The following is a 15,542-nucleotide window of genomic DNA, read 5'->3' as shown; positions in this document are numbered from 1 at the left end:
CTGGTTCCAACTCGGGTCTTCGGCTGCCTCCTGGTTTCTGTCCCACAAAAGCCTCCACGTGACATGCTGACCCTCTCTCTCCCCTTGTCTACAGCACCAGCGAGCCCATGATGACCCAGTAGCCCTGAAGTATACCTTCCACGAGGTGATCACAGCTGGGCCCGATGCATCCATGAAGCTCCGTGCCCTCCAGAACCGCTGCCTAGTCCCCGGCTGGTATGCCACCCACATTGAGCGCTGGCTCAGCGCCTTTCACGCCAACCAGGTAGCTGCCTGTTCCTGAGACTTAGAAGGGCAATCACAGCACTGCTTGGGGTGTTAGCAGAGAGCCTCAAAATCTCTTTTACCAGTTACAGGGCCAGAAATGCTGTCATTGTACAGTTAGAGATTTGGGGTCTTCAGAGGTTTCAGTCTTGTTTACCCCAAGCCCTTGTCCCATCACAACAGGCCCTGTATCCCTAAGGGGATCCAAAAAGCCCTGGGATAGGCCCCTGGGCAGGGTGGGGGTCAGGCATGTGTGATGGAGGGAGAGCCTGGTTGGAGAGGTAGACAGGGCCAGATTGCTGAGGCATTTTAGGGAAACCCTTGGAGGATTTAGGCAGGAGAGTGACATGTGGTCCAGAGACTTGGAGACGGGCAGAGAGGGGTGTTGTAGGAATATGAGGGCAGGCAGGGTTTTGGTGATAGCTGAAACCCTAGGAGAGGATGGCATCGGTCAGAGGAAGCTGGCAGGACGCAGAGAGTTAGACTGCCCAGGACTGAGGCATGGAGGCAACTCCCATCCAGAGGTGGAGGAGGAAGTACTCTACAGAGTGCAGGGCCCCCAGTTCATAACAATGACTGCTGACCCGGAAGACTGGGGGCCTGTTTGCCACTGGAGTGAAAACAGGTTCAGATCACAACTCTTTCTTTTTTTTTCCAGATTCTGGTCTTGGATGGCAAATTGCTGCGAACAGAACCTGCCAAAGTGATGGACACAGTGCAAAAGTTCCTTGGGGTGACAAACACCATTGACTACCACAAAACCTTGGCGTGAGTGTTACCTTGGCCTTTCAACAGGGGGATGTCCTGAGCAGGCATCTGGGCCCAAAAGCCAAAAGCTTCAATGATTAGAGAGAGACACAGATTAGTTAGAATCAGCAAGTGTGAGAAAGTACACATCTCATCCCTGATGGCAGTTTAGCAGGAAAGTTAATATGACTTGGGTCATATTAATAAAGGTATTGACTCAAGAAAAAGGGAGGTGATGACTCTGTTCCACTCTGGTCAGTCCTACCCCTGGGATGTTCTTTTCAATCTGGGCTGAACATTTTCAGAGTAAGTAAGTAAGTTAGACTAGCAATGAGCAACTCCATTTCCCACAGGGGTTTCTTAGCATTACATTATGACTTAAATATAATTGAAGGAAAAAGATACTATAAATGTTGTCATTGGCTAATAATTCCCATCACTCAAAACCCAATGCAGGTGTACTGAGAATGCCCTCCCAAGATGAATAAGTGCCAGCCCATGTTGAGGGGCTTGGGCCTGGGGAGAGGCTGTCTCCTAGGGTATGTCACCGACAGGTGACACACTCAGCTGGATGAGGGAGTTTCAAGAGAGGAGAAATAAAGTCACCTTCCCCAGCTACCTTCTTAGGAAAGCCCTGCATCAAGAATATTCCCTTCTCCCTACTTTGGCGCTTGAAGGTGGAAACAGGAAGTCAGTCCTTTGTTTTGAGGGTAGAAAGGAGCAGCAGCTAAGGGTATACTGGCTGTGGCAGCAGAGATGCCTGGGTTAGGATCCCAGATCCATTACTTCTTTAACTGTGGGACCTTGGACATGTGTCTTAGTTCCTTCAAGACTCACTTTCCTGCTCTGTAAGTTGGGAGTAAAGGTATAATTCCTGCCTCTGGAGGGTCACTGTTCTGAAGGAAAGCGTGCGTGTGTAGCTCTGGGCCCAGTGCCTGGCACGTCCTAGTCTCAGTAAATGCTAGCTGCTCTCACTGCCATCACCACCACCGTCACCTGTGCCTACCCTGTGACCCATTCAGAAACCCCTGTCTCCCGCTCCTGCAGGAGAATTCATGTGAATTCTGTTTTCCTGCTGTCCCCATGCCCAAGAATCTCCTAATGGTTCCTAATCTGGGACTGAATTCTGATGCTGTTATGCCTCCCTTCCCCGTGACGGCATCAGATCTCCTCTCCCAAAAATACCTTTGAAGGCCCAGCATGACTTCAAATTCTGAAGGCAGTCTTGCTCTGTCATTTTTGAAATCTACTAAAAACAAAAAAAACCTTTCTAGTGTTGCACATGCTTAAATGTAACTGTAGATAGCATATCTTGATAAAGATTGAATGTATTAAAAAGCAAAAGAACCTCCACTAAGCCTTTTTTCTCCCTACTGGGCTCTCACCCCTGAGTTAGAGAGTGCTAAGAGGATCCCCAGAATAAGGAAGGATGGGAAGCATTCATGTTAGGGATTTGCTGCAGGAACTGAGCCTGCCCAGCCAGGAGAAGAGAGCTCAGAGCATGCTGGCTGCCTTCTGCTGGGAAGAGGAGGCAGGTGTGTTTAGTGGAGCCCAGAGGCAACACTTGGGCTAAAAGATGCAGATATCAGCCCCACAAAACCTGTGTGTTCCAGAGTGTGCGTAGAGGAGTGAATCCTGTGATTTTCTAGTAGGTGCTGCCATTTCTGAGGTTTGTGAACATTGCCTCAAGTGGGAAGGGGCTGGGCTGGGCCAGCTCCCACCCACAGGCTTTCCCCACCTCCACAGGTTTGATCCAAAGAAAGGATTTTGGTGCCAGCTGCTCGAAGGAGGAAAAACCAAGTGTCTAGGCAAAAGCAAGGGTCGGAAATACCCAGAGATGGACTTGGATGTAAGTAGCAGACGTGCTGCCTGTGGCAGGGGAATAAATGATGGGGGTCCCTGTACTGGAGGGAGTCTTCTCTTTACCTGACACCCAGCACTCAGTGGCCTCGGCATTTCTTGGATGGTGTTCTTAAGAGGAGGAAATGTGGACTAGGATGTGGTGGGTGAGAATTGATTTAGTCAAATGAATATTTTCTTCTACAAAGGCTGAATGCCGTGAGGCTTTGAGAATGAATCAGACCTGTTGTTTGCCTTTAAGGAGCTCCTCGTCTAGGAGGGAAGTGAGTCCCTTGCGCCAATAAGTAGAATACAAGGCCGGAAGTGCTTTGTGTAGTTAGGTATGAACAAGTACTATGGCACTTCAGAACCAGATATGCCACTTGAAGCTGGATGGGTCAGAAGGCTTCTCAGACGAGGGCGGGGAGTGTCTCTGGAGTTGAGCCTGGAGGGATGGGGTAGCATTTGGACCTATATAGCATGGAAAGATAAGGCATTCTTGTAGGAGAGGACGGCATGTACAAAGGAAAGGGCACACACTGTGACTCTGGTTATGTTTCCCTTTTCTTTTTCATTATCCCTTGCTCTTTTTTTTTTTAAATTGAAGTATAGTTGATTTACAGTATTGTGGTAGTGGTAGTTTCAGGTACACAACAAAGTGATTCAGAGATATATATTTTTTTTCATTATAGGTCATTCTTTTCCATTATAGATTATTCTAAGACATTGAATATTGTTCCCTGTGTTATACAGTAAATCCTTGTTGCTGATCTGTTTTATATATAGCAGTGTATACGTGTTAATCCCACACTCCTCATTTGTCCCTCCCCGCTCCCTTCACCCTTTGGTAACTACAGGTTTGTTTTCTGAGTCTGTTTCTGTTTGGTAAATAGATTTAGTTTTTAGATTCCAAATACAAGTGATATCATACAGTATTTGTCTTTCTCTAACTTGCTTCACTTACTGTGATAATCTCTAGGTCAATCCACATTGCTGCAGATGGCAATATTTCATTCTTTTTTATGGCTGAGTAATATTTCATAGTGCATGTATACCCCCCCCCCCCCACACATCTTCTGTATCCATTCATCTGTTGATGACACTTAGATTGCTTCCACATCTTGGCTATCATAAATAGTGCTGCTATGAACATTGGCGTGCATGTATCTTTTTCAAATTAGAGTTTGTCTTTTCCAGATATATGCCTAGGAGTGGGATTGCTGGATCATGTTGTAGATCTAGTTTTCGTTTTTTAAGGAACCTCCATACTGTTTTCCGTAGTGGTTGCACCAGTTTACATTCTGACCAACAGTGTAGGAGGGTTACCTTTCTTCCACACCCTCTCCAGCATTTATTATTTGGAGACTTTTTGATGATCGCCATTCTGACCAGTGTAAGGTGGTACCTCATTGTTCTTCTGATTTGATTTCTCTAATAATTAGTGATGTTGAATGTCTTTTCATGTGCCTATTGGTCATCTGTATGTCCTCTTTGAAGAGATGTCTCTTTAGGTCTTCTGCCCTTTTTCTGATTGGGTTGTTTTTTTTTTTTTTGATACTGAGTTGTATGAGCTGTTTGTATATTTTAGAAATTAACCCCTTCACGTTGTTTGCAAATATTTTTTCATTATGTTGATGGTTTTCTTTGCTTTCCAAAAGTTTTTAAGTTTAATTAGGTTCTGTTTATTTTTGCTTTTATTTCTTTTGCCTTGGGCGACTGACCTAAGAAAATATTGTTATGATTTATGCCAGAGAATATTTTGTCTGTTACTCTTCTAGGAGTTTTATGGTGTCATGTCTTACATTTAGGTCTTTATATCACTTTGAGTTTATTTTTGTATGTGGTATGAGGCAGTGTTCTATTAAATATGTTTCCACCTTTTTAAAATTTTTATTTTATATTGGAGTATAATTGATTAACAATGTTGTTAGTTTCAGGTGTACAGCAAAGTGATTCAGTTATACATATGAATGTATCTATTCTTTTTCAAATTCTTTTCCCATTTAGGTTATTAGACAATATTGAGTAGAGTTCCCTGTACTATACAATAGGTCCTTGTTGGTTATCTATTTTAAATATACTAATGCATATATATTAATCCCAAACTCCCAGTTTATCCCCTTCCTTTCCCCTTTGGTAACCGTAACTTGTTTTCTAAGTCTGTAAGTCTGTTTCTCTTTTGTAAATAAGTTCATTTTTATCACTTCTTTTAGATTCGGCATACACATGATACCATGATATTTGTCTTTGTCTCACTTCACTTAGTACGAGAATCTCCACGTCCATCCATGTGGCTGCAGATGGCATTATTTCATTCCTTTTTATGTCTGAGTAATATTCCATTGTATATATGTACCACTTCTTCTCTCCCTGTTCATTTGTTGGCTCTTGTCAATAGTGCTGCAGTGAACCCTGGGGTGCATGTTTCTTTTCCAATTTTGGTTTTCTCTGGATGTATGCCCAAGAGTTAGATTGCCAGATCATAAGGTAGTTCTATGTTTAGTTTTTTAAGGAACCTCCATACTGTTCTGCATAATGGGTATACCAATTTACATTCCCTCCCACAGTGTAGGAGGGTTCCCTTTTTTCCACACCCTATGCAGCATTTATTGTTTGTAGATTTTTTTGATGATGGCCATTCTGACCGGTGTGAGATGATATCTTATTGTAGGTTTGACTTGCATTTCTCTAATGATTAGTGATGTTGAGCATCATTTCATGTGCAGTTGGCCATGTGTTTGTCTTCTTTGGAGAAATGTCTCTCCAGGTTTTTGACCCATTTTTGAATTGAGTTACTGGCGTTTTTTACATGTTCTGGATATTAAACCCTTACCAGACAGATGGTTTGCATTTTTTGCCCTTCTGTAGGTGGTCTTTTCACTCTCCTGAAAATGTCCTGTGATGCATGGAAGTTTTTAATTTTTATTTTATTTTATTTTTTTGCGCACCGGCTTAGTTGCTCCGCGGCATGTGGGATCTTCCTAGAGCAGGGATCGAGCCCGTGTCCTCTGCATTGGCAGGCGAATTCTTAACCACTGCACCACCTAGGAAGCCCAAGTTTTTAATTTTTATGAAGACTAATGTATCTATTTTTCATTGTTTTCTGCACCTTTGTCATATTTAAGAAACCATGACCAAATCCAAGGTCATAGAGATGTGCCCCTCTGTTTTCTTCTGTAGTTCTATAGCTTAGCTGTAAAATTTAGCCCTTTGATTCATCTTGAGTTAAGTTTTGTATACGATATGAGGTAGAGTCCAACACCAGGGTTCTGCACGTGAGATCCAGGTTTTCCAGTGCCGTTTGTTGAGTCTGTTCTTTGCCCAGTGAGCAGTCTTAGCAGTGCTATCAAAAATCAAGTGAAAATCGTTGAGAGGGTTTGTTTCTGCATTCCCAAGTCTGTTCCATGGTCTATATGTCTGTGCTAATATAGGACCACACTTTTGCAATATTATATGGGCTCTTCGGCCTCCCTTGAAACTCCATATGAATATTAGCATTTTTCCCATTTCAAAAAGATTCAATAGGGATTGAATTGGGTAGTATTGGGTAATGTTGTAACTTGACCTATATTAAGCATTGTAATCTTTCAACATGGGTTGTTTTCCATTTATTTAGGGCCCCTTTAAGCAATGTGTTGTCATTTTCAGGGTACAAGTCTTTCACCTCCTTGATTAAATTCTGTAATATTTTAATTTTATTTTCATTTTTATTGGAGTATAGTTGATTTAGAATGTTGATGAACATTTAGGTGGCTTCCATCTCTTGTCTGTTGTAAATAGTGCTGCAGTGAACATTTGGGTGTATGTATTCTTTCGAACCACGCTTTTCTCCAGACATATGCCCTGGAGTGCGATTGCTGGATCATGTGGTCGCTCTATTTTTCTTTTCTGATGGTTCCTTTTATAAAGGAAGCTCCATACTATTCTCCATAGTGGCTGTACCAAAGTACATTCCCTCCAACAATGTCGGAGGGTTCCCTTTTCGCCAGTCCTCTGCAGCATTTGTTATTTCTAAACTTTTTAATGATGGCCACTTTGACTTCTGGGAGGGGACATCTCGTAGTTTTGATTTGCGTTTCTCTAATAATTAGCAATGTTGAGCAGCTTTTCATGTGCCTCTGGCCATTTGTATGACTTCTTTCAAGAAATGCCTATTTAGCTCTTCTGCCCATTTTTTTATTTGGGTGTTTTTTTGATATTGAGCTAATTGAGCTGTTTGTAAATTTTGGAGATTCATCCTTGTCAGTCCCATGGTTTGCAACTATTTCCCACCATTCTGATGGTTGTCTTTTCATTTCGTTTATGGTTTCATTTGTGTTCAAAAGCTTTTAAGTTTAATTAGGTCCCATTTGTTTATTTTTGTTTTTATTTTCATTAGTCTAGGAGGTAGATCGAAAAAGATTTTGCTGTGATTTATGTCAGAGTGTTCTGCCTATGTTTCCTCTAAGAGTGTTATAGTATCCAGCCTTACCTCTGGGTATTTTATTCTTTTTGATGCAGTGGTAAATGGGGTTATTTCCTTAATTTCTCTTTCCGATCTTTCATTGTTAGGAATGTAAGAGTTCTGTGTATTAATTTTGTATCCTGCAACTTTATCAAATTCATTTATGAGGTCTAGTAATTTTCTGGTAGCATCTTTAGGATTTTCTGTGTATAGTAGTATCACGTCATCTGCAAATAGTGACAGTTTTACTTCTTTTCCAATTTGGATTCCTTTTCTTTTTTTTTCTGATTGCTGTGGCTAGGACTTCCAAAACTATGTTGAATAAAAGTGTAGAGAGGGGACATCCTTGTATTGTTCCTGATCTTAGAGGAAACACTTTCAGCTTTTCACCATTGAGAATGATGTTAGCTGTAGGTTTGTCATGTATGGTCTTTATTATGTTGAGGTAGGTTCCCATTTCTGGAGAGGTTTTAATCATACATCAGTGTTGAATTTTGTTGAACGCTCTTTCTGCATCTATTGAGATGATCATATGGTTTTTATTCTTCAATTTTTTTTCAGACTTTTATTTATTATTTTTTTTGGGGGGTACACCAAGTTCAATCATCTTATTCTTCAATTTATTGATGTGTTGTATCATACTGTTTGTTTTCCAGATATTGAAAAATCCTTGTGTCCCTGGGATAAATCCCTCTTGATCATGGTGTATGCTCCTTTTAATGTATCGTTGGATTCAGTTTGCTAGTATTTTGTTGAGGATAAAGATCAGAGCAGAAATAAATGAAACAGAGATAAAGAAAGCAGTAGAAAAGATCAGTGAAACTAAAAGTTGGGTCTTTGAAAAGATAAACAAAATTGACGAACCTTTAGCCAGACTCACTGAGGATAAAAAGGGAGAGGGCTCACATCCGTAAAATTAGAAATGAAAAAGAAGTTACAAGTGACACCACAGAAATACAGAAGACCATAAGAGACTACTACAAGCACCTAAACACCAATAACATGAACAACCTAGAAGAAATGGACAAATTCTTAGCAAGGTACAACCTTCCAAGACTGAACCAGGAAGAAATAGAAAATATGATCAGACCAATCAGAAGTACTGAAATTGAAACTGCGATTAAAACATTCCCAAGAAACTAAAGTCCAGGACTAGACTAGATGGCTTCACAGGCAAATTCTATCAAACATTTAGAGAAGAGTTAACACCCATCCTTCTGAAACTCTTCCAAAAAATTGCAGAGGAAGGAATACTCCCAAGCTCATCCTATGAGGCCACCATCACCCTAATACCAAAACCAGATAAAGATACCACAAAAAAAGAAAATTACAGGCAATGTCACTGACAAACATTAGATGCAAAAATCCTCAAGATACTGTGTTTCCCTTTTCTTGTTTGTTCCTGGTTTTAATTCTCTCTTTTCTCCCTAGCACAAGAATTTTGACCTTGTGTGCTATATTTTGGTGCTTCTACTATATGAGTTTTCTTTTGAAGGTTGCAGTTATGGAGAAGATTGTGAATAAATAATGGGAGTGTGGGATGATGCCAACAGGATGGTGGCTTTAAAGAGGAGGAGGGGTCACTCTTGCGTCCGCATGTGACCAAGATCTGAGCTTTCCTTCCTCTTACAGTCCCGCGCCTTCCTGAAGGACTATTACCGGGACCACAACATCGAGCTTTCCAAGCTGCTGTACAAGATGGGCCAGACACTGCCCACCTGGCTACGGGAGGAACTCCAGAACACCAGGTAGCCGTGGCCACCACGGCCAGACGGAATGTGACGGCAGGGACGTCCCGCCACACGCTGAGCCAGACTGACCTGCGGAGTGCGGAGCTGGGCCCGGGCTGGCCGAGCACTTTCAAGCAATACTCTGCTGCCGCCCAGGCAGGGCCACACGCGCCCCAGAGCATCCAGCGCTGGGTCGGTGGCCTCTAGGGCCTCCTTCGCCAGCTGGGGTCCATTCTGCTCACAGTCGTTCATGGGGAGGCCACTTCCTGTTGGTGGAAGACCACAGGCTGGTAGGAGGGAGTCCATGAGACTCTGTTTTCTGTCCTTCACTGTGTTCTAACCGCCGTACCCGCTCCATCCCATGACGCCTGCCCCAGTAGGGTGTCCACTCAGTGTTAGCTGCCATGTTTTCCCCGTCCTCCAGACGACAAGGGGAAGAGCCCAGCTGGGCCTTTTGCCAGACCGGGGAGAGAGACTGGACATGTCCCTGATGTTTCAAGCCAGGCTCTGCAGAGGGGCCAGCTGGGAGCCCAGAGGCGGTCACTAGGCTGGGTGTGAACATGTCCACCTTGAGAGAACGCTGGACCTCCACACCCATTCTGGTTCAGACCTTTCCATCCCACCTTCCCTCTTTGGGGAGAGAATGGCTGGTTCCTACAGCACCCACCCAGTCCTCAAGGCCTCCCTCAGGGCCCTGGGGCACTGCCATGCCATTTGGACCCAGACACCCAGACCTCAACCCTACCCCCCTTCTTCCCCCTGGGAGATGACATGTGTGGTGTTTCCTGTGGTAAAAGACTGAGGCGGCCGTGGGGTCGGCCGTGTATATGTTCCAGTGTACATATGTTATCCCTAAGCCCACCCGTCCTTGGCCCCTGGCAGACACTGGGCAGAGCTGGTGAGACCGCCATCCCTGCTTTGCGCCAGCTACCTGTGGCTGAGGGTTCCTAGACCCCCTTAACCTCCCAAATACTAAGAAGCTAAAGTATTTTAATTTTTTTTTTCTTGGTGCCAGAGTTTATACCCTGGGTGCTGGGGTCGCACTGTGTTACATATATATATATAACATGTATATATATATATATATATATTATATTTTTTTTGGTTGGGTTTGTTTTTAATTGTCTTACAAAATGGTGGCAAGCCCCAGTCCCAAAGGGTGTCATATCTCAGTGCTAGAGAATGGGATGGGGTGGGCATGTCTTCATGTGTTGCGGGCCTCAAGGACACAGTATGGAAGTGCCCTTGGAAGGTCAAGTGCCGTGGCTGCCCCAGAGCTACCCCAGGTGAACAAGGGTGGTGAAATGCATAGGGAAGACCTATTCTCTCCAGGAAATCTGGCTTCATAAAGCGCAGTGACCCTGGGGGACTTTTGGCCAAAGGAAACAGCCAAGGTTGGGGTAAGAGGCCCCGGGGCTGAAGGCTGGCCTGTTCCCCTTCCCCTCACATGGTGCTAGGTTGGGAGCTGCCCTGGGACCCACAAAACTGTCTCCAGGCCCCCTGCAGACAAGGGGATCTCTGGTCGATTTTCTGGTTGGGGGCCTGCTGCTTCCCCCCTGCTTCTTGTAACAATGTGAAGTGACTAAGGCTGGGGTGCCTTTCCCAAGCCCCTCCCACTGCCAGTTCAGCTTTGAACTGACACCTAGGAAATCCTTTCTGGAGAGCCTAGTCTTGTTCAGAAGACTCCAGCATGTTGGGGCTGAGGGGTCCTTCAACAGGTATGGACACAGGTCCAGAAATGGGGGGGGGCCTCCAGGGCTGATGTCACAGAACTGATTGGGAGCAGGGCCAAGAACTGAACTTGAGGCTCCTGAGGCTCCCGATTCCGAGCCCAGTGCTCTTCTTCCAGTGCCACACTGCCTCTGAGCCCATCCTGGGGACCCTACTCTGTGCCAGGTTGCTGTCCCTCCCTCCGTCACGCCCTTGGTCATTCCAGGATATGGGGACAAACCACTCCTTCCCAGGGTGCCTTCGAGCCTTCTCAGTTCCAGATCTGCATCTGTATCCCTGTCTTGCTCTCCCCACCTCACAAGGTCCTTCCCCAGCCTGGGAGCCTGGGTCTTAGTTCCCAGGGTCTCCACTGGGATGGCGAAGGGGAATGTTCTATGGGGCCAGCTGCACGTGGTTCTCCTGTCCCCTGAGAGAAGGGTTCCCCTCATGCTTCTCACCGGGTAACCCTGGGCGCTGTCAGCGCCTCAGGGACTGCGGAGCGGAGTGTCTGAGGACAGGGCGGCATGCCTGCGTGTGCGCTCACAAAGACTTACCTGCACCCCAGCTTCCCAGCGTGGGCACAGCAGCCGCAGTGCAAAGCCCAGGCCTCGCTTCCCATCTCTCAGCGTGGGGCTCGGTCTCCATGACCCGTGAGGACCACACAGCTCCCACCGTCTTGAGATCGTCCCTCTGGGCCTGGACAGGCTGCCCGGAGCCTGTCCTCGTGCTGGGGGGGCAGGTCTGCCCCCCTCGTCCTTGGGGCCTGAGGGGGAAACAGGCAGGTTTGAGGCTCTGTGGGAGCAGAGGAAATACTGGAGATGTTTGTCCAGGCCCTTCAGGGAGGCTGGAGGACGTGACCTGTCACACGTTCTAAGTCTGTCTTGTCACGGCTACTTTTCCGCTTCCCACTAACGAATCTCTCGCTAGGACACACTGCCAGGACCTGTAGGCACTGGGCAGGGAAGTCCCTCTAGGTGCTCGCAGCTACTGAGCACGCAGATCCCCCCGTGAGAGGAGAAAACCGGAGGTCAGCGGGGACAGCATCCTTAGCACCTTCCCTGCTCACTGAGCCACTGGCCGAAAACAAGACAAGACACTCTCCCGTCCCCTCTGCCATCTGCTCCACACACCTGGGCCTCAGGCTGGCTGCAGCTGGGATGTGTCACCTGCAGCTGCCCGTCACTTAGGGCTCTAGAGCTGCCCACGGTGCGGGCATCTTGTGCTTGGTGAAAAAGTCTGAGGTTTAAAGGCTGGTCTCTTCCGAGCCCCTAAGTAGGAGCAGCCAGTGCCTCTGGGGCCCAGCTGAGGAGGGAGCAGTGGTCTGTTCGCAGCAGCAGCAAACTGCTGGGCTGACCTGCAGGTATTGATGGTCCCAACATTAAGATGTCCTCACAGGTTTGTTAGGAGAAGGAGCAAGTAAATGTACCAAATATTTTAAAATGGACTCCCACTACCCACCATTTAGACTTAAAATTAACGTTTTGCCACCTTTTTGTCATCTTCTCTCAGTACATTTTTTCTGAACTAGCTTAAAATTTGCAAATATAATGAGACTACATTCTCATGCTATTGGCCAATATCACACCCAAGACAACAGTAATTTCCCAGCAACATCTGCTATTCAAACCATATTCATAGTTCCCCCAATAACTTATACCTGGTTTTGGAATCAGACTGGTTAAGGTACACGTGTTGCATCTTGGAACTGTGTTTCCTAACATTTCTTTCAAGCCAGTAAAGTTTCCCTCCTGCTCACTTTGGTTTTTTAAACGACATTTCTGAGGCTAGCAGGCTGCTGTCTTGTCCCACGTGCTGGATCTGTCTGTTTCTTCATGGTGTCATAGAACAAGTTCCTCTAACCCCTGTATTGGCAAGGGTAGTTGAGGCTATGGGGATTGTTACCTCTTGTGCTGACTTGAAAACGTCATTCTAGGATGCCCCTCTGCTGTCACTTGTACCAAGTGCCAAATCAGCAGAAGGGCCGGCCAGAGCTCCTGGAGAGGGTGAGGGAGGCAGCATCACAGCTGGGCCTGGGAGAGTCTAGAAAGAAGAGGCTGCACACGTGGAGGCTGGACCATGCAGTTTCGGGCCTGTTGGAAATGAGACATCTTGGGCTCAGAAGATCCTGTGCTGCCTGCTTTGATCCTGGTGATGGACCACAGGGCACCAAACATCCTCTCTCTCTGTTTTGTGGTCTCTGGGTTTTCACTTCCTGGAGGCCCATGGTGTGTGTGCACTGGAGCAGAGCCAGCCCCTGGGAAAAGAAGGGCTCAGCGGGGGCCTGCCTCACCCAAGCTGTAGCTGAGAAGAGCACTGGGCTGGAGATAGGAGATGTGAAATTTTGTCCCAGTTGAGTACATTGAATAGCTGAGTGACAGTTTCCCTCCCAGGGACTCAGTTGCCCCGTCTAGAATGAGCAGATGGGGCTACAGCGTGGATTTTCAGACGTCAAAGAAGGAAGCAGGTCTGCTCTAGTTGAAGTGATGATGGAGGTCCAAGCCACCCCCCCCCCCCCCCCCCCCCGCCGCCACAAGGTTCCCAGATTGGTCACCTGGGGCTCAGACGGCCAGAGAATTTTTAGCTCCCACGAGGGAGAGGCATAGGCTTTATGTGGGGTCAATGTTAAGGGCCTAGGGGAAACTCTGGCTGCGTTTTATCCTAGTAAGTTCATCCCTCCCTCCCTCCCTCCTCTCTGTGGCCCTTGAGGAGAATGAGGGCGGAGAGGGTTTTCTATGACTGTGCTAGCTTTTATTATCAGCAAGAGGGCTCCTTTTGTAATTTGTGCATGAAATTCATGTCATTTCCTGGGGAGAGGAGAGGGCTGACTGGAGAGGGTGGGGGGCACGTTAGGGGAGCAGGCAGAGGTTTCCTCCTTGTGGGGGTGGGAGAGGAGTAGAGATGGCGCTACCCCACGTACCTGATCAGGGCTCTCAAACCAGCCGTTTTGGGTTGTGTTAAAAGTGGGAACCTTCCTCCATTAATGTACAATCTCGAACTAACTGCTAATAAAGTGGGGTTCTGTTTGTACACATGGGTCATGTCTGTCTGTCTGTCTGACCTGAAAAGGCCCGTGGGGAGAGTGGAGAGAAGGATGTTTGCATGCATGCATGGCCAGTCTGGCCACCCTTGTACACACAAGGTGACTTTGTCAAATCAGAGATCAATCCCATGGATTATAAACTGAAGCTTTTCTAGGTAGCAGGGGCCTGTCCCAGGACAGCCAGGTGAGGTGTCTCAGGTGACAGCCCTCAGCCACGCCAGATGGTTGAGAAGTGCTGGGGATGGAGCACCGCACTGAGAGGAAACCCTCAGTCTAGAACTAGTTCTGCTATCACACACTAGTGTGTGATGTGACTGGGACAAGTCACTCTCATGCTTTGAATCCTCAGTTTCCCTCACCTCTTAGGGGTGTGGAAGGAGTTGGACTCAACGGCCACTCTGGAGAACTTGCTTAAAATGCAGATTCTTCGGCTGTGCCCCCAGAGATTCCTCACTGGTAGATGTGGGGTGCGGCCCAGGCCCCTGCATTTTAACAGCCTCTCCAGAACGCTGAGGCACCCCGCCCTGGGAAACCCTGGCTCAAGAGAGAGGGCTCCTACGGGTTCTAATTAATTCAGTTCCTATGGATTCTAATTAATCAGTTCTAATTAATTCTTCCCACTGTTGGAGGAATGAAAATTTTGGGTAAAAGAAATGGCTTCCTAGCCCTCCCAGCCTGGTTGAGCTTGAGATTTGCCAGGGCGGGGCAGAGGCAGGGAGCACAGGGGCAGGAGCTGCTCCCTCAGAGCCCCTGCAGAACTTTACCAAATGCACATCCCCAGGCTCCCCCAGCCCCGTCCTCTCAGTCAGAGCCTCTGGGAGAGAGACGCAGAAATGTGGCTTGTCAGCAAAGTCCCTGCTGCACAGGAGGGGTGGGAACACTGCATCAGGCCACCACGGGGGAGCCAGACACGCTCCGCAGAACCGTGGACGGCTGCTGTGGGGCGTGCTCGGACGCAGCTGGGACACAGCAGAACACCAGCCCCAGTGGCACAAGGGCAGCACTTGCAGACACCATTTTGGGGTTTGTCAGCTGGGAACGTGGTACGTACGGGTTGTGGGGCAACAACAAGAACACGGGTGGAGGCTGCATTAACGGGAGCAGTGGATCCGCATCACACAGGTGGGATTCCTGTGCCAGGTAAGCGGTCAGCCTACATCAGATTTTTGAATTTTTTTTTTTTTTTTTTGGCACATGGGCTTAGTTGCTCCATGGTATGTGGGATCTGCCTGGAGCTGGGATCGAACCCATGACCTCTGCATTGGCAGGCGGATTCTTAACCACTGCGCCACCTAGGAAGCCCCAGATTTTTGAATTTTAAAACCGCTTTTTAAAAAAACGTACTGTTTTTTAAGAGAAACTTAATTGAAAATCAGGTAGAAGCAGGGTGTTCTGGTTGGATTTGGGGTATCTGGACTTTTCATCAGCTCAACTCTTCCCTGTCCCCATGCTATCTCGGAACCCTAGGAGTCCTTGACACATTGTGAAAGCCCAGCCCAGGTGCTCTCAGAGGTCCCAAGAGCCCTGCAGTTCTAACAGGTTGAGTGAACAAAGACACATCAAACCCTCCTCGTCCCTTAAGTGAGGAGACCACTCAGGGGACGTGGTGGCCCAGGAGCAGTGTCAGATCCTGGAAGTGGGCATTTCCCTCAGAGAAGCCCTGGACCAGGTACACAGGGCAGTGTGTTTCATAATAGCAAAGCCCTAGAAACAACTCAGATGTCTATCCTGAGGGGACCGGCTAAATAGCCACTTGTGTGGCCGCATG

The 15,542-nt window shown here is 47.0% G+C and overlaps 1 protein-coding gene across 6 annotated transcripts in view; it reads left to right on the top strand.

Annotated features, from left to right (window-relative positions):
• Positions 1 to 14,975, top strand: part of NDST1 (N-deacetylase and N-sulfotransferase 1) — a 72,186-nt gene extending 57,211 nt beyond the window's left edge. For all 6 annotated transcript variants that reach the window (XM_057730970.1, XM_057730960.1, XM_057730956.1 and 3 more), the window contains 4 exons: positions 95 to 265; positions 923 to 1,032; positions 2,758 to 2,860; positions 8,927 to 14,975. In XM_057730970.1, the coding sequence (XP_057586953.1) occupies positions 95 to 265; positions 923 to 1,032; positions 2,758 to 2,860; positions 8,927 to 9,046 (504 nt within the window). In that variant the 3' untranslated portion in view covers positions 9,047 to 14,975. The remainder of the gene's footprint in view (positions 1 to 94; positions 266 to 922; positions 1,033 to 2,757; positions 2,861 to 8,926) is intronic.
• Positions 14,976 to 15,542: the final 567 nt, after the last annotated feature.

This window comes from Hippopotamus amphibius, chromosome 1, assembly GCF_030028045.1.
Source record: "Hippopotamus amphibius kiboko isolate mHipAmp2 chromosome 1, mHipAmp2.hap2, whole genome shotgun sequence".
NCBI lineage: Eukaryota > Metazoa > Chordata > Mammalia > Artiodactyla > Hippopotamidae > Hippopotamus > Hippopotamus amphibius.
This window is presented reverse-complemented; position numbering and strand designations above follow the sequence as displayed.